This window comes from Jatropha curcas, chromosome 9 (genome assembly GCF_041381405.1).
Source record: "Jatropha curcas cultivar XTBG-Jc1 chromosome 9, XTBG_Jcur_1.0, whole genome shotgun sequence".
NCBI classification, from domain to species: Eukaryota; Viridiplantae; Streptophyta; class Magnoliopsida; order Malpighiales; family Euphorbiaceae; genus Jatropha; species Jatropha curcas.
The window spans coordinates 8,101,156-8,126,391 of NC_143159.1; the positions used below are offsets into that span (position 1 = coordinate 8,101,156).

The 25,236-nt window shown below is 32.0% G+C and overlaps 1 protein-coding gene and 1 non-coding gene across 2 annotated transcripts; one reads left to right on the top strand and one right to left on the bottom strand.

Annotated features, from left to right (window-relative positions):
• Positions 1-14,087: 14,087 nt before the first annotated feature.
• On the top strand, positions 14,088-14,193 carry LOC149493561 (small nucleolar RNA R71). The gene has a single exon (XR_016322782.1). It is a non-coding gene; the product is annotated as a small nucleolar RNA R71 (small nucleolar RNA).
• Positions 14,194-20,650: 6,457 nt separating this feature from the next.
• On the bottom strand, positions 20,651-22,725 carry FTM1 (Plant stearoyl-acyl-carrier-protein desaturase family protein). Its single transcript, XM_012210693.4, has 2 exons — positions 22,084-22,725; positions 20,651-21,432 (listed from the first exon to the last, which is right to left on the bottom strand). Exons 1-2 carry the CDS (start codon positions 22,666-22,668, stop codon positions 20,866-20,868), a joined length of 1,152 nt encoding a protein of 383 aa, XP_012066083.1. The 5' UTR covers positions 22,669-22,725; the 3' UTR covers positions 20,651-20,865.
• Between the last annotated feature and the right edge of the window lie 2,511 nt (positions 22,726-25,236).

Genomic DNA, 25,236 nt, shown 5'->3' on the forward strand with positions numbered 1-25,236 from the left:
TAAGAACTTCCCACGTTGATGGGACTGCGCAGGAAAATCAGGCTGGCTTGTCTTGATGGGGTTTTGAGAAATTCTCTAAGCTTGGTGAGTTGTATCTCTATTAGTGGGAATTTTTGACTGTAATGAAGCTGAAGTATTGAAAATTTTGAAGACAGTTGAGATGTTTTGTCATTCTAACTATAATTTTCTATCTTTAATTATTGAATCAAACACTAAAAATGTCATTTGTTAGGTCTCTCATATAGATAAATGATATTGACAATGGTGTATTCGTTTTAATAAATTTGATTCTTGAATATTTTATTTGGTCAAAGTGAATTTTGAGCATGTAAACAGATAATGCAATCGATTTATAGATTGTTTAGCTAAAAAGGATATTGATGCCATGGAACCTTTTGTGGTATGATTTTAAGTTTATAGCTTTTGTGTTCTTTCATTCGAATGTTGATATACTTGTTTCTATTCTTATCTCAAGAAGAAACACTATGATCGATTCTCTTTCATCTATTTCTGTATATTTCTTTCAGATTTTTTCATTTAATTTTTTCATGCTAAGTTTGGGTGGATTGGAAAGCCTATTGGCTTGGGATAATTGCTTGGATAAGTTAAGATTTTCCTGGCATATTAAGAAAATAAATTGAATTTGCTGATAAAAAATTTTAATTTAATACAAAATTAAATTAAAATTTATTATTGGTTTAATGATAAAGTCTTTATAATACAAGAAATCAAAATTCTAAATTTTGGTAATAGATTCTTTTGGGTAATTACTATATAATCCCTAAATTTTTATCAAATACACTCGCAAGGACTTATTTTTCCAAATTACACTATTTAATCATTATATTAAAATTTTGTTACACTATAAGATTTAACGGTTAATTTTCTGTTAAATGGTTATAAAATATCAAAAACAACGTAAATGATAATTCCTATATAGTGGACTAGGTAATGCAAAATTATAAAAATTGAGGTTCTTACTAGTATATTTCAGCAAACCATAAGAACTAGATAAGTAATTAATTATTTTTAGTACCTTCGATATTTTACAGTTACTTAGTTAACATTGGACTTTATAATGTAGAGATGAAATAGATTAAATTTGAAAATTAAAGTCCTTACTTATATATTATTTGAGCAAAATCTGATTACCCTATCTTTTTTTTTTTCCCAACTAATTCTCATCTAGTGTGAAAACTGAAATAAACTACATTCATTGTATAGAAAGATAAAATGTTGTAGGGAACAATGGTAGCAAATTTCTCATGACAAGATGAAGCATTAACTAATAATAAAGGCAACACCTCCTTTTTTGTTGGAAAGATTTGAAAGACTTTTTGGTAACTTGAACAAAAGAGACAATTCTCTTTTTATGGGTAGTTGCAACCACATGTTACGACAACATTTATTGTCTTCCTCTCTGTACTAGGTGTTTTTGCATATGTTGATCCTAGCAGCTGGCCCAGCTGAGAAAAGTCTCCGGAAAATGAACCATAACTGAATAGAGTTTGCAATTTAAGAAACAGGTTGAATTGATTCATGACAAATCGATCGTTGAATTGATTGATAACTATATATGGTAAATAGGTGATTTGAATTTGAAGTTATTGATGACTTGTTAAGTACGACTTTAATTTATGTATATTACTTATTTAATAAATAAAAATTTACTGTTTTATTTTTATAATATCTTCCATTAAAACTTATAAAGTGAAAGATACATAAATAAATTGTCCATATACATAACATTATGTTAATTAAGCGAGAGTTTAAGTAATTAATTAAGGTCATATCACTTTAATAATAATAATATTAAAATTATTTTTTATAGTTAATTTATTTAGAATATTAGAGAAAAAATTAAATCCATTTTTTAATGAAAGAATCAAAGCTTTTAATTTATACATTTTAAAATTTTGAATTGAAAATTTTATTTTATTCATAAAAATAATTTTATATTTAATAATAACAATTAAATAAAAATAAAAATATTATTAATATATTATTAACCAAACTTATAAGTAGCAAGTATTAATTATTATAATTAAATCCAACGGTTTACATGCATACAAAAAAATAGTCTAATAATAAATACATATACGACTAATAGACGGTTTATATTAAATAATAGATAGAGAAAATTGCAGCTTTCAATATCTTTCAATTTTCTTGGTGTTTTCTATTAAATTCTTAAGTGGTGCTATTGCTTTCTCTTTTTCCAAGCAAAAACATTTCCCAATATAAGCAGCATCCAAGCAAGGTGAATCCAAAACACAAGATTACTATATGTTTATATGTTTGAATTTCTTGTTTGTTTCTATCAATTATTTTGATACCTCATATAGGAACTGTATGGTTATGGTGGTTATACAATGAGTTGTTGGATTATTTTATGCTGACACTATATTTTAAGAAATAAAAGGGAATTGGTTGTAAAGTTTTAAATAAATTTGAAAAATAAAAATATAAAATTTTCAAAAATCTCATCATCATATATATATTTATTAAAAAATAAAATTTCAAAATTTCAAATGCTTAATAATCTATATGTATTTATTTAAAAATAATTTTAATAAATTATATCCAATCAACTAATAAAATTATTTTCTAGTCTTTTTTATGACATAGGTTACACATTGACTATACCCGTTATATACTCATTTTTTGTACTTTTTTAATTTTTTATCTATATAATATTAAAGCATAAGTTTTGTTTATATTAAAATAAATACAATTGGTTAATTCGTATTACACTTTTCCGTAAAAACTACTTGTAATACTACTTTTTATTTACTTAATTTTATTTTTATATAATAAAATGATCTCAAAATAAAATTCAACTCAATCTCTAGACTTAACCTTCAGTCTCCAATTTATAAATGCAAATTATTAAAATCATAATAGTTGCTCAAAAAGAAAATCAAGCCATCATTCAATTCTTAACCTTTGCCGTCAACCTCAAAATCAATATTTATATATAATTATAATAAAAATAATTTATATTTTTTACTACTAGATAAAAAAAATGAGAAAATAATTTGAATTGATAATGTTAATCATTATAGAGGTAATATTACTTACCCAGTGCATGAAAAAAAAAAAGAATATATACACATATACACAAACTCTTGAAATCCTAGAAAGTGACCAAAAACAAAAATATATAGTTCTAGTTTCTTTTCAGTTTTCTAAACATTAGTTTCTTTCAAGTCAAGATTTGGAATATAAGAGAAAAAATATCAAGAAAATTAAAAATATTTAATAATAAATAGATCATTTATTTATTGCAAGAGAGATATAAATCTCTTACAAAATCAAAATGATAATAGTTATAAATACATTAATGAAAAAAAAAATAAAAAATTATTATTCATAATAAAACTCTTTTCAGAACTTAACATATAACAAGAAACAAGTTATATTAAAAATTACCAATTTGAATATAAAAAAAATCAACTCTTTCAACTAAAAAGGTCATAATTTAATGAAATTTGATGTTAATGGATAAAATATATATATATATATAGACTAAAGCCAAGTCAATAAATGAAAATTACAAAGAAAATCATGCTATGATCTAATATTGATCAGTTAATGAGTTTATTCAAGTATTTTGTTTCTTTATTGTTCTATGTTGCAAATTTAAAATAAATAAATTAATTAATTAATTAATAAAAAAAGATTACATAAATTAAACATTCTATCCTATCCAAATACACCCTCAATTTTTTTATAACTACATAGAAAAAAAAAATTACAATCATTCCCTAGTTTTTTTTACTTATTATTTATACTCATTTCTATTTTTATATCAAATATTGATTATAGTTATTATTTTATATTATTTAGATTTTTATAATATTAAAACAACATTTCATATGAGATGGTTAGTGTATACACACATATTTTTGTTTAATTTATATAGTTGCTTATCTAAAATTCATTAAACTTATATATGCACAATACTATAATCTCACTTAACAAAAAACGTTTCATTGTAAATAAATATATAGATAAAATAATAAAATATTATATATATTTTTTAAATTAAAATTTTTAATTGTTTGCCATCTGACAGCTTATTTTCGCAAGTGTACGAAATCGCAACAAGTAATATAGAGTAAGAAAGTATCGTATCCACAGGGATTGTTTATCAATTACCAAAATTATGTTAACCTATTATTATTTAGACGATGATAAAAGGAATTCGCTATAAAGTAAATAAAATTTAAAGTAAAAACAAAAGAAATCAAACACAAAATTCAGGTGAAAAGAAATCAAAGGATTAAGATACTAGGGAATTTGATTTCATTCAATTCTATCCAGCTTATTCTATTAGTTCATTAATCAAGTTTAATTGTTCAAGTAGGAGAAACAACCCTAAGGTTACTAACAAGCTCTCCGGATTTATTGTTAGCTATTCTAATCCAATTTAATTACCTATCTTAATAGTGAAATTAAACATAAATCAGATCATTAGGTTTTATGGTTGTTTTGTGAATTCACAACTTAATAATTTATTAACTTATGAAAACCCCCCCTTGAGTCAAACCATATAGTTTCCACATCAAGTTATTATTCTCAAGTAAATTATTACCTTTTTCATATCAATAACCCTTCTCCCAAATGTGATTATTGAAATAAATCAATCCAAGGGAAATTTTCTGCCTGGAGGCCTTAAGCACAATAATAAGTTATAACAAGAACAAAGAAAAATAAATCTAATAGTATAAGCTGGAATCGAATTAAATTACATCAAATCCCTAGTATAAGAATTTAGCTAGACATAGTAGATAAATTAAACTCACTCATTCTTGAATCATCCATCATAATTAAAGACAATAGTTAAAGAAAGAAACAAGATGAGAGTTTAGAATAAAAACTGTATCACAACTATGTTGATGGCTTCCTTGAATCTTGGCACAATTATTAGATGCTTAAAGTCTTTTTTGAGAGAGAGAATTATGTGAAGAATTGCATAAAAAAACGAGATCCCTTGCTATGAGAAGTTCCTTTCTTTATATAGAGGTCCTGAAGGCAAGTCTGACTCCTTTTAGGAAATAGAATCCTTATTTAGTGCAAAATCCTTTATAGGAGATCATGACTGTTTAGGCTCTTGATTTCTTCTTGATTAGGACTCCTTTTTCTCCTAGAATAGGTCCAGGTCTTGTTTAGTGTGTTTAGGAAACTCCCTGAAGTCGGCCCATGTGAGAACAGCTTGATTTGCGTATTAAATTCACGCTGGTTCCGCCTGCGCAGCACAGGCGTGCTTCATGGCACGGGCTGGGTGTGCTTTAGTCTGGAAGTCTGGCTAGTTAAGCACGGGGTGTGCTAGGTAGCACGGGCTGGTGAAACACTAAGGCACGGGCGTGCTATAAAGCACAGGCAGGGCGTGCTTTGCTCTGGAAGTCTGCCTAGAGCTGCCATGGGCGTGCTATGCTTGACACGCCCTGGCCTCATTGTAGCACGGCCGTGCCTTTTGACACACCCTGGCCGTGCTCTCTTCTGTCTCTTCTTTGGTTTCTTTGGCTTCTAGCACGGTTGTGCCTTCTAGCACGGCCTGGGCGTGCTAGAAGCTGAGTGCCTTGTATTCTAGGTTTCTTTTCTTTGCCAAATTCCTACAATTCTCTCTTAGATCAAGCGGATTAAATATCAAGGAAGCTTTTGAACACAATTATACTAAAAGTGATTAAAAATCAATTAAGGTAATAAAAACTTACTAAAATTCTAACAAAAACTATATTAAAAACACTATAAAATTTGCACTTATCAAAATTCCCCAAACTTAAATCATTGCTTGTCCTCAAGCAACAAAAATTAAAAGAAAAAATAATTTGACGACACTAGTTTAACATGGTTGGAGATGATTTCCATAATCTTTTAAGATATCATGATTAGAAAACAAGTGAATAAACTCAATCGTTCTCCATGCTATTCATACTTAAGTTCGACTTTTACTTTTGAATAAAGCATATTCATTGAGTAAAATATAAGTTTAAAGAGTTTGTCAACACTAATATTTATTCAATTTATGATGAACAGGACATGAATTATCTAAAGAATTTTCAACCTTTCAAAAATAAGACAATTGATAGTGTAACAGTGGCATTCCCATATGCAAAATTAGTCATCCTTTCTCCACGATTTAAATGTATACGATTAAAAGATCAAAAGGTCTTTATTTTGGGTTGTAATGGGGCTTTCTTGGTGCAAATTTTTGCTTAATCAAAAGAAGGGATAAAAGGGTAGTCAAAGAGTACAAAAGAATGTATAATCTTCAAGATTCTATTTTAATTAAACTTTTACTAGTTCTAGGGAGTGTCTGTTTTGAATCTTTCTTACTAGCTAGAGGCATCTTGTGCAAGGTCTTTTCTTAATATTTTTGCACTTTTCTTCCTTGCTTTTTCCATTCTTCTTGCATTCTTTTGACTGCTTTTCATGTGCCTCTTTCTTCATTCTTTCTTCTTTTCTTTATTTGCTAGTATTGATTGACGAATTTTTCCCTCTTTTGTTGCTATATTCTAATTAAAAGTCAAATCTTTTAGTCATACAATCCTTTGTACTTAGGGTAGGAGATTTGAATTTGGCTTTAATGGCTCGGTTTATTGAGGGTGAAAAAAAAAAAATTTGTACGGTTTAAGGCTTCAAAGTGGGTTTCAAAGGTCATATATTTTTATTTAGGTGGTCTAGGCTATATGAGGGTCAACAAAAATTGCCTAAATCATTTCTTTCAAAAAAAGTAAACATTTAATTATTTTTTTTTCGCCTCGAAGGGAGTTCTAATTTTGTTCTAGGAATGCCAAGGTTTAAAATACTCTAGAGTAAAACACACACCTTTATATCATAACTTTCATAAAAAATCAGTGTTTAAAAATCTAGAAACAAATAGTTTAGATCAATGAACATGATTGAATCAAAAATTCAAATTCAAAACTTAAATATGCTAGAATTGAGAATCAACTATATTTAACACTCATTACTAGACATGAGGACCTTCAAGCTTACTAGTAATCATTCCAACATGTTAAACAAAAATAAAATTTTAGCCAAATTTCCCTTCCCCCAATTCAATCAATCACATTGTCCCCAATGTGCACAGATTCCCCAAACTTATTGCATTACTAGAAGGAGAGCAGTAAGAGAGAAAAAAAACTTACCAACATTGTATTGAACAATACAATGGAATGGTTGTGGAATGTGTCTTAGCTAAAAGAGTAACTAAAGATTAAGAACAAACAAACTACGAAAAAGTCATAAAAAGTCAAATAGCAAATAAACTAAAATGAAAGCAACCAAGACAATGTATTGGAAAAATAAACAGAAATAAAACAAAAGAAAAGAAAAGAAAAGAAATCCATCAATTTTCCGGTGGTGGGGGTGGCTACAGAAGCTGGAGGATGGTCTGTAGTTGGCCTTGCATGGTGTCCATCCGAGAATCAAGACTGCCACTTATAATCTCGATGGACTGGAAACGGTCTGCGATCATCATTTCCATCCCATTAAGACGTGTGTCAAAGAGGTCCATCCGAGACATCATTCTTGCAAGGACTTCATCATTTGACATGTTGGATGTGCCTTGGAACGATGGGCCAGCACCAGAAGTACCTGCACCAAAAGAAGAGGGAAAAGGAGGAGGATTATCCTCTTCCATGTTAGCACCACCTGCTGCCTCTGCTGCTGCATTATCAGTATTAACCTTTGAAGCGCCCACTACCCGGTATGCATCCCCGACTTTTTCAATCAACTTCATGTGGATCATAACATCTAGATCCAGTCTAGTACCACGCCCCCCACCTACACTATCATAAATTGGCCTAGCCGGGTTCCAAACCTGCAGGTATCTAGCAATCCGGGTCACAAAACACCCCACCATTATAGCCCCTTTGTCGGCTCCAGCCACCCTCCCAAATTTTTGGCAGAGCCAATAACCAACATTCAATGAGACCCCATTTTCAATAGCCCATAGAAAATACAATTCATTCAAACTCAGCACCCCGTCGCTCTCACTTCTTCCAAAAATGGTATTAGACAAGAGTTTATGAATGTATCGCAAGGAAGGTTTTTTTAATTTGGATGCTTTTGAATATCTAGGATTATAACTCACTTCACTTGTCAAATTTTTCTAAGCATTGTGTGCATTAAAATCACTAAATACTCGTATCTGGCTATTATCTGTGGGAAACCTAAAAATGTGGCTAATTTCATTCACAGTTAGTTCAAAGTCTTGACTAAGAAGCCTAAAGTTAACCCTGCTTGGTGGTGAATTAGGCAAAAATGGAATAAAAGCGTGATAGGAACTTAGAAATTCTAGAGTTAGAGGTGCATAAACTAAGTCCTTCATATCAAGAAATTGCCCCCACCCTATTCTTTTAAGTGGTTCTAACACAATATCCCTAACACCCACTTGTGCTAGAGCAGTCTCATCAATAAATCTATTCGGTAAAATAGGCCGAAGAGATAATTTTGTGTACCTTTCTTGTTGATCGGATGAGGCAAACTCGAATGGAAGTGCAGGAGGTGAAGGAGGTTGAGGAGCCGTGGAGGATCGCGTAGTTGTACGCTTCCGAGCAGCAACGGAGGATGCGGGTCTGCTGCGTTTGTATCTAGGAGGCATTGTTGGAGATGATTATGTGAAAATTTTGGGTGGAGAGTGTTTGATTTGAGAGAAAAGGGAGAAGAAAAGAGAAAGTTTGGGAGAAAAGAGGTGACGACTAGGGCGTGCGGGATGGAAAAGAGAGAGTTTGGAAGCGTGCTCTTTAAATAGGGGCGCCAATTAATAATTGGGTCTGATCGTGGCACGGCCGTGCTTATTAGCACGTCCTGGGCGTGCTCTGCACTGACCTGCAAAACAAAGAAAAGGCGTACCTGGCACGGGCGTGCTATGGAGCACGGCTAGGGCATGCTCCTCTCTGACCCTTTGAGTGATGATTATTGCACAAGTAGCACGGGCGTGCCAATTAGCACGCCTAGGGCGTGCGCTTCTCTGACCTTCAAGGGTATTTGGCCTTTTTCTATGGCACGCCTGAGCGTGCTGGCTCCTCTCCTCATGGCACGGGCGTGTTGGTGGGCACGCCTGGGGCGTGCTCTTCTCTGCCTCTCGAATTGAAAAGTGCCTATGGATAGCACGGGCGTGCTATATGGCACGCCTTGGGCGTGCTATATGGCACGCCTTGGGCGTGCTTGTCCCTGCCTCTCAAGTGATCTTTTCCTCTTTTCAGTAGCACGGGCGTGCTATTGAGCACGCCTTAGGGGTGCTCTTCTCTGACCTTTGAGTGGATGCACCCTGGAAAATGGCACGGGCGTGCTTTGGGGTACGCCTAGGTGTGCTGGCTTCTCTCCTCATGGCAAGGGGCATGTCACCCAGCACGGCTAGGGCGTGCTCTGTTCTGGATTTCTACTTTTCCCTACAAAAACTCTAAATAAAACAAAAGCACACTCATGGAGAAAATATGGGGAATTGACAAATAAAATAAGGGATAAAAATAAATAAATGGATGAAAATTAAGCAAGAAAAATAGATGGGTTGTCTCCCATAAGCACTTTTGTTTAACGTCGTTAAGTTCGACGCACTTATCTTAGTTTAGGCTAAGCAAGACCAATTGTACTCTTGATGGGTTCAAAGTTTTCATTATTATAGCTTCTCAAACGTTGAGCATTTACCTTGAAACTTCGATTCGACTTACCATCCACTATTTCAATCGCGCCATGAGGAAAGATTTCCTTGATTGTGAATGGTCCAGACCATCTAGAGCGCAACTTGCCAGGGAATAACCGGAGCCTAGAGTTATAGAGCAACACCTGCTGGCCTACTTTTAGATCCCTCATGATAATGCGCTTATCGTGCCATTGTTTAGTGCGATCTTTGTATATTTTAGCACTTTCATAAGCATGGAGGCGCAATTCATCCATCATGTTTAGCTGTAACAAGCGTTTTTGTCCCACCTCCTTGGCATTAAAGTTGAGAAATTGAATGGCCCAAAACGCCTTATGTTCTAACTCTACAGGAAGATGACAAGCCTTACCATACACCATGCGATATGGAGACATACCTATAGGCGTTTTGAATGCCGTTCTGTAGGCCCATAGAGCATCGTCTAGCTTTTTGGACCAATCCTTTCGTGATTGTCCAACAGTGGTTTCAAGGATCTTCTTAATTTCCCTGTTAGTGACCTCTACTTGTCCACTTATTTGAGGATGATATGGAGTACCTACACGATGAGTGACACCATATTTTGCAAGAAGGGAGTCTAAATATTTATTGCAAAAATGCTTACCTCCGTCCGTGATTATTGCCCTAGGAGTACCATGCCTTGTAAAAATGTTTTTCTTGATGAAGCTTATTACACTTTTGGCATCGTTATTTGGAAGAGCAACAGCCTCTGCCCATTTTGACACATAATCCACCGCCACTAGAATGTATTGATTTGAATATGATGGTGGAAAAGGTCCCATGAAGTCCAGACCCCATACATCGAAGATTTCGACTTCAAGGATGCTATTTAGGGGCATTTCATGTCTCTTCGAAATATTACCTAACCTTTGACAATGATCACAAAGATGAACATAATTATAAGCATCTTTAAAGAGATTAGGCCAATACAAACCACTTTCTAGTATACGCGCAGCTGTTTTGCTTGCTCCAAAGTGACCTCCACATTCCATTGAATGGCAGAATTTAAGGACACTTTCTATTTCAGTTTCCGGTATACATCTCCTAAATAGCTGATCACTGCAATATTTGAACAAAAATGGCTCCTCCCAATAGTAGAATTTAATATCATGAAAAAATTTTTTTCTTTGTTGGTAAGAAAAATTGGGAGGAGGAATTTTGCAAACAAGATAATTAACTATGTCAGCGTACCAGGGGGTTTGAGCATTTGCTACTAGAAGAAGTTGCTCATGAGGAAAGCTTTCATTGATTTGTAGCTCGCTTGTGTCTTCTTCCCCCAATTCAAGCCTGGAAAGATGGTCAGCAACGAGGTTCTCGGTCCCCTTTTTGTCGCGAATTTCTAGGTCAAACTCTTGCAATAGAAGTACCCAACGAATGAGTCTCGGTTTTGCATCTTTCTTTTCCAGCAAGTATTTAATGGCGGAGTGATCTGTGTAGACTATTGTTTTAGCTCCAATTAGATATGCCCTGAATTTGTCAAAAGCAAAAACAATACTTAGTAATTCTTTTTCCGTAGTTGCATAGTTTAATTGCGCATCATTCAATGTGCGACTTGCATAATAAATAACATGCAACTTTTTGTCTTTTCTTTGTCCAAGAACAGCTCCTACAGCATGATCACTAGCATCACACATAAGCTCAAAAGGTAAAGTCTAATCTGGTGTAGTGATGATCGGGGCTGAGATTAACTCCTTCTTCAACCTGTTAAAAGCATCTAAACATTCTTTGTCAAAATCAAATGGAACATCTTTAACTAACAAATTGCAAAGAGGTTTAGTGATTTTGGAGAAATCTTTTATGAATCTCCTGTAAAACCCTGCATGCCCAAGAAAACTTCTTATACCTTTCACTGTGTTAGGAGGAGGTAGTTTTTCAATTACCTCAATTTTTGCCTTGTCTACTTCAATCCCTTTTTGAGAGATTTTATGCCCTAAGACAATACCTTCACTCACCATGAAGTGACATTTTTCCCAATTTAACACAAGGTTAGTATCTTCACATCGTTGCATTACTAGAGATAAATTATGAAGACATGCATCGAAGGAAGAACCAAACACAGAAAAGTCATCCATGAATATCTCAATAAATTTTTCTACCATATCTGAAAAGATGGACATCATGCACCTTTGAAAGGTTGCAGGGGCATTGCATAGCCCAAAAGGCATTCTCCTGTAGGCAAAAGTGCTATAAGGACAGGTGAATGTGGTTTTCTCTTGGTCTTCGGGGGCTATAGGTATTTGGAAGTATCCTGAATAGCCATCTAAGAAACAATAAAACGGATAACCTGCAAGTCTTTCAAGCATTTGATCAATAAAGGGAAGGGGAAAGTGATCTTTGCGTGTTGCTTTGTTTAGTTTTCTGTAATCTATACATACACACCAACCTGTGACTGTTCTTGTGGGGATTAATTCATTGTTTTCATTAGAAATAACAGTCATACCTCCCTTCTTTGGAACAACTTGGACAGGACTTACCCAATTACTGTCTGAAATTGGATAAATGATGCCGACATCTAGGAGCTTGATAATTTCAGCCTTGACTACCTCCTTCATGTTCGGGTTTAATCGCCTTTGATGTTCGATTGAAGGTTTGTAGTCTTCTTCCATCAAGATTTTATGCATGCACACACTTGGGCTTATTCCTTGTAAATCCGAAATAGACCATCCTAATGCTTTCTTGTGCCTACGTAGAACCTGCAACAACCTTTCCTCTTGATCAAGTGTTAAGTGAGAAGAAATAATAACAGGAAAAGAGTGGTCTTCACCTAAGAATGCATGTTTTAGATGAGGTGGAAGTTGTTTCAGTTCATGCTTAGGTGATTCCTTTTCTTTTTCATTCAAGATGCTTGATTCATTAATGTTATTTTCAACATGCAAAGTGGTCTTCACACATTCATCAATAACATCAATTCTAAAACAGTCTCCATGATCCATAGGAAGTTTACAAGATTTAAGTACATCAAACACAATCTCTTCCTGTCCAACTCTTAGAGTCAACTTACCTTCATAGACATCTATTAATGCTCTTGCAGTTGCAAGAAAAGGTCGTCCCAGGATTAGAGATCCTTCCCTATCTTCATCAATGTCAAGGATAACAAAATCAACAGGAAAGATGAATGTACCTACCTTTACAAGCACGTCTTCTACAATCCCTCTAGGATATTTAATTGACCGATCCTCTAATTGCAAAGACATCCTTGTTGGTTTGAGCTCTCCCATACCTAGCATCTTAAAAACTTCATAGGACATAAGGTTAATGCTAGCACCTAAATCTGCCAAAGCTTTTTCAAAGTCAAGATTACCAATGTTACAAGGGATAGAAAAACTTCCTGGATCTTTTAACTTTGGAGGCAGTTTGTTTTGGATAATTGCACTGCACTCCTCGGTTAACATTACCGTTCCCTGATCATCAATTTTTCGTTTCTTGCTCAAAATATCTTTTAGGAATTTAGCATAGCTAGGCATTTGAGCAAGAGCTTCAGCAAATGGAATATTGATTTGAAGCTTCTTAAACACATCCAGAAATTTGAGGAAGCTCTTATCATCTTGTGCTTTCTTTAATCTTTGTGGAAAGGGAACAGGGGGAACATATGGTTTTACCTTTTCTTTCTCCTCTAAGTCAATGATAGGCACCTTTGGTTGTTCTTTTACTTCCTTTTCTTTCTTTGGTGGTTCATCTAATTGTTTGCCACTTCTCAAGGTGATAGCCTGCACTTGTTCTTTTGGATTCTTTTCAGTATTGCTAGGTAACGCACCTTGAGGTCGAGATGCCATCATGTTTGCAAATTGCCCTAGCTGAATCTCCAAATTCCTGATTGCAGCCTGCTGGATTTTATGGTTCTCCCTGGTTTCATTCATGAATTCCATGTGTGATTTGGAGAGAGCAGTGAGGAGGTCATCATGAGATTTCTTTTCTGGAGGGTGGAAACCTGGGGGTGCATTCAAGGCATTGTTAGGATTACCATAAGATAGATTAGGATGATTCCTTAACCTGTTATCATATGAATTTGAATAAGGGTAATTCTTTCTTCCTTGATTCATCACATAGTTCACTTGCTCCAAAGTTTGTGGATTTAAAGAGTCCATGATGCATTCCCCAATTCCATGTTGTCCATTGCACCTATCACATACTTGCATAACAGACTTTACAGAATTAGTAGTTAACATGTCCAATTTCCTTACCATGTTATCTACCTTGGCATTAAGTGCTGTAATGGCGTCAATTTCATAGACTCCTGCGGTTCTTCTTCTTTCGGTATTATTTTGATAGTGGCTGTTACTTGCCATCTCCTCTATCAACTCATATGCTTCATCAATTCCTTTCTTTTCAAAGGATCCACCTGCAGCTGCATCTAAAGTAATTTTGATGTTAGGAGATAATGCATTATAGAAAGTTTGTACCTGTAACCACTTGGGCAAACTGTGATGTGGGCACTTTCTTAACAAGTCCTTGAATCTTTCCCAAGCTTCATACAAGCTCTCTTGATCATGATGAGCAAATGTCATTATCTCATTGCGCAACTTGGTGGTTTTTGAGGATGGAAAGAATTTCGCTAGAAATTTTTGAGCTAATTCATCCCATGTTGTAAAACTTCCAGCGGGACACGATTGTAACCATGATCTAGCCTTATCCCTAAGAGTGAATGGAAAAAGTCTTAATTTGATTGCATCTTCAGAAACACCGTTTTGTTTGAAAGTGTCACAAATTTCCGGAAAATTGGTGATGTGAGCATTAGGATCTTCACTAGGTAAGCCCCCATATTGGATCGAGGTAGAAAGCATTTGGATAATTGCGGGTTTAATCTCAAAATTATTAGCTTCTACCCTAGGTCTAGTAATACTTGAGGTTGTCCCATTCAGATTAGGTGTTGTATAGTCCCTTAAGGTACGGACCGGATGTTGAAGTGGTGGCCCGACTATGTTCTCATTTATGTTTTCGTTTTCGTTTTCGTTGCCATGTCTGCTTCTTGTTCGGGTTTTATTTCCCGTGTTTTTCTTGCAGCGTTGTGCCTACGACAAGTTCGTTCAATTTCCGGATCAAAGACTAGAGGTTCAGTTCTCCTCGATCTTCTTTGCATAAAACACCTGGAATAATTCTTAGAAGAAAATTAATTAAACACGAAAGAGTGTCTAAATTAATAACAGGGTAATTCGTATTGATATTGATACGCCAATCCCTGGCAACGGCGCCAAAAACTTGACAGCTTATTTTCGCAAGTGTACGAAATCGCAACAAGTAATATAGAGTAAGAAAGTATCGTATCCACAGGGATTGTTTATCAATTACCAAAATTATGTTAACCTATTATTATTTAGACGATGATAAAAGGAATTCGCTATAAAGTAAATAAAATTTAAAGTAAAAACAAAAGAAATCAAACACAAAATTCAGGTGAAAAGAAATCAAAGGATTAAGATACTAGGGAATTTGATTTCATTCAATTCTATCCAGCTTATTCTATTAGTTCATTAATCAAGTTTAATTGTTCAAGTAGGAGAAACAACCCTAAGGTTACTAACAAGCTCTCCGGATTTATTGTTAGCCATTCTAATCCAATTTAATTACCTATCTTAATAGTGAAATTAAACATAAATCAGATCATTAGGTTTTATGGTTGTTTTGTGAATTCACAACTTAATAATTTATTAACTTATGAAAACCCCCCTTGAGTCAAACCATATAGTTTCCACATCAAGTTATTATTCTCAAGTAAATTATTACCTTTTTCATATCAATAACCCTTCTCCCGAATGTGATTATTGAAATAAATCAATCCAGGGGAAATTTTCTGCCTGGAGGCCTTAAGCACAATAATAAGTTATAACAAGAACAAAGAAAAATAAATCTAATAGTATAAGCTGGAATCGAATTAAATTACATCAAATCCCTAGTATAAGAATTTAGCTAGACATAGTAGTTAAATTAAACTCACTCATTCTTGAATCATCCATCATAATTAAAGACAATAGTTAAAGAAAGAAACAAGATGAGAGTTTATAATAAAAACTGTATCACAACTATGTTGATGGCTTCCTTGAATCTTGGCACAATTATTAGATGCTTGAAGTCTTTTTTGAGAGAGAGAATTATGTGAAGAATTGCATAAAAAAACGAGATCCCTTGCTATGAGAAGTTCCTTTCTTTATATAGAGGTCCTGAAGGCAAGTCTGACTCCTTTTAGGAAATAGAATCCTTATTTAGTGCAAAATCCTTTATAGGAGATCATGACTGTTTAGGCTCTTGATTTCTTCTTGATTAGGACTCCTTTTTCTCCTAGAATAGGTCCAGGTCTTATTTAGTGTGTTTAGGAAACTCCCTGAAGTCGGCCCATGTGAGAACAGCTTGATTTGCGTATTAAATTCACGCTGGTTCCGCCTGCGCAGCACAGGCGTGCTTCATGGCACGGGCTAGGTGTGCTTTAGTCTGGAAGTCTGGTTAGTTAAGCACGGGGTGTGCTAGGTAGCACGGGCTGGTGAAACACTGAGGCACAGGCGTGCTATAAAGCACAGGCAGGGCGTGCTTTGCTCTGGAAGTCTGCCTAGAGCTGTCATGGGCGTGCTATGCTTGACACGCCCTGGCCTCATTGTAGCACGGCTGTGCCTTTTGACACACCCTGGCCGTGCTCTCTTCTGTCTCTTCTTTGGTTTCTTTGGCTTCTAGCACGGTTGTGCCTTCTAGCACGGCCTAGGCGTGCTAGAAGCTGAGTGCCTTGTATTCTAGGTTTCTTTTCTTTGCCAAATTCCTACAATTCTCTCTTAGATCAAGCGGATTAAATATCAAGGAAGCTTTTGAACACAATTATACTAAAAGTGATTAAAAATCAATTAAGGTAATAAAAACTTACTAAAATTCTAACAAAAACTATATTAAAAACACTATAAAATTTACACTTATCACCATCTCGCACACACGTGTGGTTATTTTATTTAAAAATAAAATTTAAAAGGCTTAATTACATATAATCTATTTGAAAATTTATTTTTAAAAAAATATATAGTCAATCAAATCATACAAACATAAAGAGAAATATTAATTAAAAGAATATACTTTTTCTTTTTTATCTGTCTCCTAAATAACATTTTATGTATATTCTATTTGAAAATTTATTTTTAAAAAAGTATATCCAATCAAATTATACAAATCTAATAAAAAATATTAAATATTAATAAAAAGAATACAATTTTTTCTTTTTTTTTTCTCCTAAATAAAATATTATGTAAATTCTATTTCAAAATTTTTAAAAAAATATATATGCAATCAAATCATAAAGATATAAAAAAATATTAATAAAATTTTTTTTATCTCTCTTGTAAATAAAATATTAAAAAATATAATAAAAAAAAGTCAAATATTTAAAAATAAAATATTAAATATTAAATGTCTTGTTATCATATATATTTTTATTACAAAATAAATTTAAAAATAATAAATTTAAAATTTTGAAATGCTCAATTATCTATATGTATTTATTCAAAAAATAATTATTATAAATTATATTCAATCAACTAATAAAATGTAATTTTCTAATTGAATATAACTAACGTTATTTTATGATATCTAAATTGCATTAAGGGCGCTATAAAAAATTTCATTATCCCTCCCTATTCTCATATTTATATATAGTATGGACATATATATATTAAAAAAATTTTGCAAATTTTACATTTAGTGTTTTTTTTTTTATTTTGAGTTAGTTTCAAAAAAATAAATATAAAATTAAAAATAGATCTAGGAACAAACTATCTAAACGCATCAAAGGATTTAGAAACGGATTAGCAACAAAACACGTCCGAATACCATTATAGATATGGAAATTAGATACGGATAGAGACGGATTATAAACGGATTTAGCAACAAAATAGAAACAAATTGGACATGAAATTCGTATCGAAGACGTCACGATTTGGAAACGATTTACTGGATTGCATATATCTGTTTATAAACCTCTTTAGTAACGACCCAAGTTGTGAAGGATAATTTCCGTTTATGATCCGTCTGTAAATCAATTTAGCAACAACTTTAACTATTTAGAAACGGAATTTTCCGTTTCTATTCAGGTTTTTTTCTTGTAGTGTGTATGTAAAGGGAAAAAAAAAAAAAAAAAAACAAACTAAACACATCCAAAAGCCCCTCAACTTTACAACTTTTAGCTATTGAACCCGTAAAATTTTATTTGTCCATATAAAATTCTTGTACTATTATTTTCAGTGAACGACGTAATTAACCATAAAATTTTACGACGTCAAATCTAATATTTTAAAATCAAAAAACGTCCAGAACGATTTCAAGTTTGTAACTTTTAGTTATTAAACTCTTAAAGTTTTATTTATCCACATAAAAATCTTATACAATTATTTTTAGTGACACTAAGGTTTATTCAACCATAAACTTTAACGGTGTTAAAATAAAATTTTTATTAAAACGAATGTATTTTTAACTATATTCGAGAAAAAAAAATCAGAGAAAAAAAAAAGGTAAATCTCAAATAAAACTTTTATTAAAACGAAGGTATTTCCACTTATATCCGAGAAAAAAAAATAATAAAAAAAGTCTCACCATATATAATTGTATCTTAATTTAATGATGGTTTGGTTGTAGAGAAGAGTTGTTTTGGTGAAAAGTCAACTATATAGTATGATTACAATTGACTTGTCACCATCAATGATATTTATGCATCAAGTTGGTCATACAGATATTAATACGCTTTAATTTCCCTACAGAACCATCCCCTTCACCTCCATCTATAAAAATAAATAAAATAAGGTATAAAGCTTTTTCTATATGTATATATATGTATAATCCGATTCCATACATTATGAGCTTCAATCAATCAAGTATATATAATTAAGATAGAGGTCTCTTTCGGTTTAGTTAGTTTGATGTGAACTAGAATAAATTGAACAAATCAAAATTTTTTAAAATGAAAATCGAATCAATTTGAATAACGTATAGATATTAAATTAAATTGAGTCGATTTCGTTGATTTTTAGCTATTTTTACATTTTAAACTTTTTATTTAGCTTAAGGTCTAATTGTCAAATAAATTCTGAACTTCATTGCTTTAACAATTGTAATCCATTCTTTTAATTTTTCCGATTAATACACAATTTAGTTTTTAATAGCAATTGTGACCTTCCTCAGGATTCATTAGGAATTCCATTGAACAACCCCCTCCTATCAATTCTAACCTAAAACGACAACATTTTAGACTTGGAGGCTATCAACTATTCTTCATTTCGTTTTGCTCTTTGCTCTTCACTTCTCTTCTTCTAAATTTTGTTTGATAGAATATAATCGAGTGTAATTACAAATTTTTTGTTTCATACAGTATGATTGAATGTAATTACAAATTTTTAATTCATTACTCTACATGTTGATTTTTTTTTTCTTTTTTGATATTCTTTAAATAACCTTATACACAGAGAAAATGGTTCTTTTGGGTGAGGGATTAGAAATCATCTTTAGAATGTAGACTCTAATATCCTAATTAGTGTTGTTTAATAAATTTAGTATTTAGAGCAATATCTTAAAGTTTGGCCCTTAGATATTTGTTATTATGTGGTGATTCAACTGCTAGCTATCGAAAACTTATTGCAACCACTAAGAATCTGTTCGGTAAAATTAATTATTTTAGTACCTGTTAATTATTTTAGTAGAGTTTAACTATTAGTTGTTTGAGTAGTTTTTCATGAAACGATAAAAGCTAAACATTACATGAGTTAACTCTTACAAAACGCTATAATTTTTAAAAGTTAGTTTGAATATTATAGTACCAAACAACTTTTTAAATAGCGTTTAACGTTTTAATTAAAAGCTATTTAGAAAGTTGTTGTCGAAAACAACCTAGATTAAATAACTTGTAAAGAATAGTATAAATTTCTAGACATATAATCCAACCCAAATTGATAAAGAAAACTAAACCTCTTTTGGATTATTAAACTTTTAGTTTGATTACCATTTTAGCATTATTTTGTATTATTCACTCAATACCAAAATTCAAATTCAAAGTGTAATAATATATAAAAGTCTCATCAAATTATATATTAATCATATTGCTATTTTTTTTTTTTTTTTTTTGAGAATATATTAATCATACTGCTTGCAAAAACATAGAAAAAATTGTTTTTCCGCTAGCCAAGTAACCTTATAACAATTCAATTCGATCATTTCATTATATTTTCTCCCTAACTGTAACGTTAACTAGACATAATAACATTTTCCTTACATATAATAAATACATAATCATAAATATTTTTTAAATGTTTTGTATATACCTATATGTTTATTACTTAAAGCAAACTTAGGGTAATTATATAAATATCTAAGTTCGTTTGTACCATTAAAGGATGCTCAGTGAATTATTATGGCTTAGGTTTTTTATTTATAGCTTTTTAGTAAATAATTATGGAAATTGCTGTTGTTTTTAATACGAAAACTATAAAAATTAATTGAAGATGCAGAACATGGGATGGGCATGGCTGAAAGTGAAATGACAATTGCTGCGTGAGTGGATGAGAGAAGAAGAAGCAATTATAGAGAAACTTACGTGGTGAATGATAATCAAGGTGGCAAATGAGAACTGACGTCGCAAATCACTTTTAAAATTTTACTTTGTCTTTGACACATCATCATGTGTGTTATCTTTCTTCCATGTAACTAGCAAGTATAAAAAATATTAGCAAAATTTACATGTTCACTGTAGTAAAATTATAAGATTGAGAAAATAATGTATTCAGTCTTTTTTATTTTTTTTTTTTAATTTAGCAAATTTTCCTTATACTGTATCCACCTTTTCTTCTTAAAAAAAAAAAAAGAAAGAAAAAGAAAAAGAAGAAAAACCATCTTTTTCTTAAGGAGAATAGAAGATTAAAAATGGAAATTCTCAAATGAAAAAAAAAAAAATCTATTAACCTATTTTGAAATATTAAATGTTCAATATAAAATGAGGAAAACTAAAATTGAAAATAAAAAACATAACAATACCAAACAGTCTCTAAACTACTAATCAATTACCATTTTTTTTTTTTTTATACATTGCTTGCTTCATATAAACATAATAACGAATTTGCTTTCCGAGAACATCAGAAAAAGGCTAATAAAAATTTAATTTAGGAATATTTTTCAACTAAAAAAAGAAAAAGAAAACATATTTAAAAAAAAAAAAAGAAAAGAAAAGAAAGCAAGACTCGCTAATTTTACAAGGCAACCTCCCTATTGAAAATCCAGCTAAATTTCACTCCTTGCGGGCCTAACTTCTTGGCCTTCTCTTCAGCTCGCTCCTGCAACTTCCTAATCCTAGGTGCTAATCCGCACACAAAATCCTGTGCACGTCTACCCTCATCCGTCAATCCTTCCAGCTTCTCCAATCTCCACCGTCCGATCAAAAACTCCATAATATCAGCATAATCACCAGCCGTATATACTCCAAGCCGCTGAGCCACGGCCGAGAAATGATCAAACAAATGCGGGTCCTGCCCATCGTACATCAAGTGGGCCGGCATCGTGATTTTCTTCCGCATCATATCTCCAATCGCTACCACTGCTCCTGTGGGGTCTACCTCAAGAAGCTTTTCGACGATCTTAGAGTACGCGTTTTCGTGACGCTTCTCGTCCGCTGCTATGGTACCGCATATACGCGCCAGTACTGGATCACCTCTGTCCTTAGCTAAACGCGCCGTATTGCCGTGTGATACAAATGTGGCTCTCTCTTGAAATGACGTGTAAACAAAGCCCAAGTACGGATTGTTTTCTGATCCTGGGTCCTAAATATTAAATATTTTTTTAATAATGTTTTCTATTGAATGGAACATATAAATGTTTAATTAAATTTTAAAATAAATGTTCTGAATCAAGCTAAATCCAATTATGTTCAAAACCCAACTCATTCAATTCAGCTAAATTTTTAGAATAACTCTAAATAAATGCCATTTAAAAATAATTTTAAATAAAATTCATTAGTAACTAAATACATTTAAAATTTAAAATTATTTATATTTATTTTTGAAAATTATTTACATTTATTTTTTAAAAAACTACTGACATAATAATTATAGAGGCTACAAATATAAACATGGTTTAAAATTTACGAAATTCATCAAAAATTTCACGTTTTTTTTATAAAATTTAGTTAATTGTATTCAAATTCATAAATTTAAATTTATACCAAATACAAAAATTTGAATTTGTAAAATAAATTTCACAAAATTTTATGGTAATTCATTTATTTCAAACAAGAAGTTAAAACTTACTTTATATACTAAACTGAAAATTAAAAATATTTAAAATATTTAAAATTATAAACCAAATTGAATCAATTAATGAAAAAGCAAATTTAAATATCTAGACATGGTTATTATGTAGTAACTAAAGAATAATTTATTTTTTGCATAAGAGATTATTAATAGAAAAATTACCATGCCAGCTCCAATCAAATACTGCACGGTCCGCTCAATCATCAACATATCAACCCGACCCGACAAGTACAAGTAAGTCCTCAGCAAATCACCGTGTCGGTTCTCCTCAGCAGTCCAGGCCCGAGTCCACAATGCCCATGGGTTTCGGCTTGCTCCAGTCTCGTCTCTAACGCCGTCTAGCGTATTAATCATGGTCTGATATGTAGGCAATGCATCCTCAGTGATCATATCACCCACCAGCACTACAAAGTAATCATCAGGAAGTTCAGCCGTCCGATCACGTAGGGCCCGCACTTGATCAGTGAATTCATCAAATGGTACTGTGGGGTCAGGCAGCCAGTTTTGTGGTTGCCAGCAATTTTCTACTGGTTTAAGAAGTGGAAGCACATTGTCTGTGGCCCAAGTTTCTAAAGATTTAAATATTTCAATCTTTTCAGGCGGCATTGAATGGGTCTTTTGGTGCTTCAATAGAGGTGGCGGTGGAGCAGCCACGGCGGTGATAGATGGTAGACGGCTGCTTTTGACGGTGAGACGGTGGTGGTGGGTGTGTGGTATCCATGTATTGAGGTAGTGGGCGGCTAGCATTTTAACACTTGAGTGCTTATTGTCGAGTGAAACTGTTATAGCAGAAGCATTAGAGCGCACGTTCTATATATATATATATACACGAAAATGGTGATGATAATATAGAAATTAAAAAACAATGGGTGCAGTGGTTTTGTGTGTAAAGGAAAGGAAAACCTGTGGGTTTTGAAAAGAAAGATTTCATTGGTAATATCGAAATTTTTATTTACTAATTTGATCAACTAAACCCAAGTCCAACATTTTTTTTTTTTTTTGTTTTCTGAAACTAAAACCAAGACCAACTTTTAGCTCATAAACATTTATATTTCAAAGATTTTGTTTTTCATAATTTTTAATAACAAGTATCCCTATAATAACTGAATTTACATAGCAGAATCTATAGAATTAGTGAAAAATTAGGTGGACCAAAAATAATGACTTTAGGTTTAAGTTTTACAATACATTTATTCAAGACATTGCTGTAACTACTATTATTTATCTTTGTTTCTGTATCTATTAGTATTAATATTTGGTAACGATTTGGTTTAAATGTCTAAAAACATTTATGTAACAAGACACTGATTCAGGTAGGAATAGCGAAAACCGAAAATCAAAAATAGATTCTCTTTGTCAAACATAAATAAATTAGAAAAATCAAACTAAATTAAACGCTCAGTAACATAGTTCAATTTTACTCAGAAAATAAAAATTCTGAAATAACTAATCTGACTAGAAGCTGATATTATTGAAGATTTTAAACCAAAACTGAATAACCAAATCAAAGACCGAAAATAATTTGGTTCGGTTCAATATTTGATTTTTTCTAAAGTTTGCGGGTATCTTTTCCAAGTGAATTTTCTTTTTATATATAAACTTATAAGGCCTTGGATTGAACTCAGATTTACTTGTTTAGGAATTAAGCTCCTCCGCTCGTATTTTCTGCAAGTAGCTGTAGCATCGAAATTTGAAAAAAAAAATAAAAAATAAAAAGAAAGGACAAAGTTGATTCCACAAGTATAACAATTGAGGGTATTTAAATAACTCTAGAAAAGCAACAAGGCACACAACTGTTGTACACAAGTTAAGAGTCTGTTCTGCTATTTTCAATCTTTAATCATTGTTCTTATAGCATTCACATTGTTTTATTTTTTTTATCATATATATATGTGTAATTATTTTTAAATATTTATGTTTATGTTTTTTTTAATCTCAAATAATCAACTATTTTCCAAGTAAAAGATAGGATTTAATTATACTTATTCTTTTATTTTCGGTAATAATAATAATTTTTCAAATAATTTATGAACACACGTGCAAGAAGCATAAGGCTACAACTACTTATATATATATATATAAGTGAGAATGAGAGAATATTAGGATTCCTAAAAATAACTTTACTAAACTTATAAATTAATAAAAGTATTTTAAAATATTAACTTCTTTTGGTTAAAAAAATCAAGTTAATTTTGATTTGATTGGTTAGATTAGTTCTCTATTTAAATCTAAATATTATTGGTTAAAAATAAAATAAAATTTATTAAAAAATATTTTAATAGTATGCATAAATAATTATAAATTTAATAAGAATAAAAAATTTAATAAGATCTTTTATTGAGAAGTTTTAAACTAATTAAAATTTTAAATTAACGCCCTATTGTAGAAGCTTTGTATTAGATGTTTTTATGAGTAGCCTTCTCTCACTCCTCATATAAATAAGAAGATCAATCAGACCACCACCTGATTGATATATCTTAATAAGAAATTATAGGCTTGGTTTGTTTCCAAAAAAATATTTTCAAACAATCTCACTGTCCTCGTACTCTCGTAGCCATGACCAGCACCCTCCTTTGGGAATGGTTTCTTGTACTACCATTAATTTGAGTAATGCTTCCTTTAGTTCTTCAGTTTTTCCAAAAATGAAGTTTGTTCCTTGTCGATATTACTTAATTGGTCATCAAAGAGTTCTGGTCGTGACCAGATTCATTTTTGGCGTTTGAATAAAATTTATACACTTGATGTTGTAGTTCATTGTATTTGGCGCTGACTCCTCCTGTCTAGATCTTGACATTAGATCAGAAATAATAAGGTGTTTAGCTGTTTGTCAATTTTTCCAAAGCTTGAAAGGAATGGTTCTTTTCTCCTGCTTTCATTTATTGATCCAGTAATGAGATCGAAGAAATTTGATGATTAGATGAAGAAAAATGGAAGAAAGAAACAACAGCTTTGAATGAAAACAACTGAAAGATGAAGATGATGATAATATATTGAAGTCTTGTACATATTTATGTGTGTGTTCTCCTTTAATTAATTCTATTGATTAGATTTTAGAAATCAATAAATTTTGGTTACTGAAATCAATGGTAGTACAGGAAATCATATCCAAAGGAGGAGGCTGGTCATGGCTACAACTGATGAATTTAAGCTGGTTAATATTTAAAATTATACTATTATGCGTATTTGTGTTAGACTGTAGATCATACGTGTCCTCAGCTTACTAGATTGGACTACTTCTGCTCATTGTGAGTTAAATTCGGGAGAGAATTTTTTCATCCACGGAATGAAACACTGGACTTTTTATTTAAAGGAATC

Coding starts and splice junctions, on each gene's coding strand:
- FTM1 (XM_012210693.4), bottom strand. CDS start 22,668: ATGCTAGCCGCCCACTACCTCAATACATGGATACCACACACCCACCAC. Junction 21,433..22,083: donor ATTTGATTGGAGCTGGCATG/GTAATTTTTCTA, acceptor TTTAATATTTAG/GACCCAGGATCAGAAAACAA.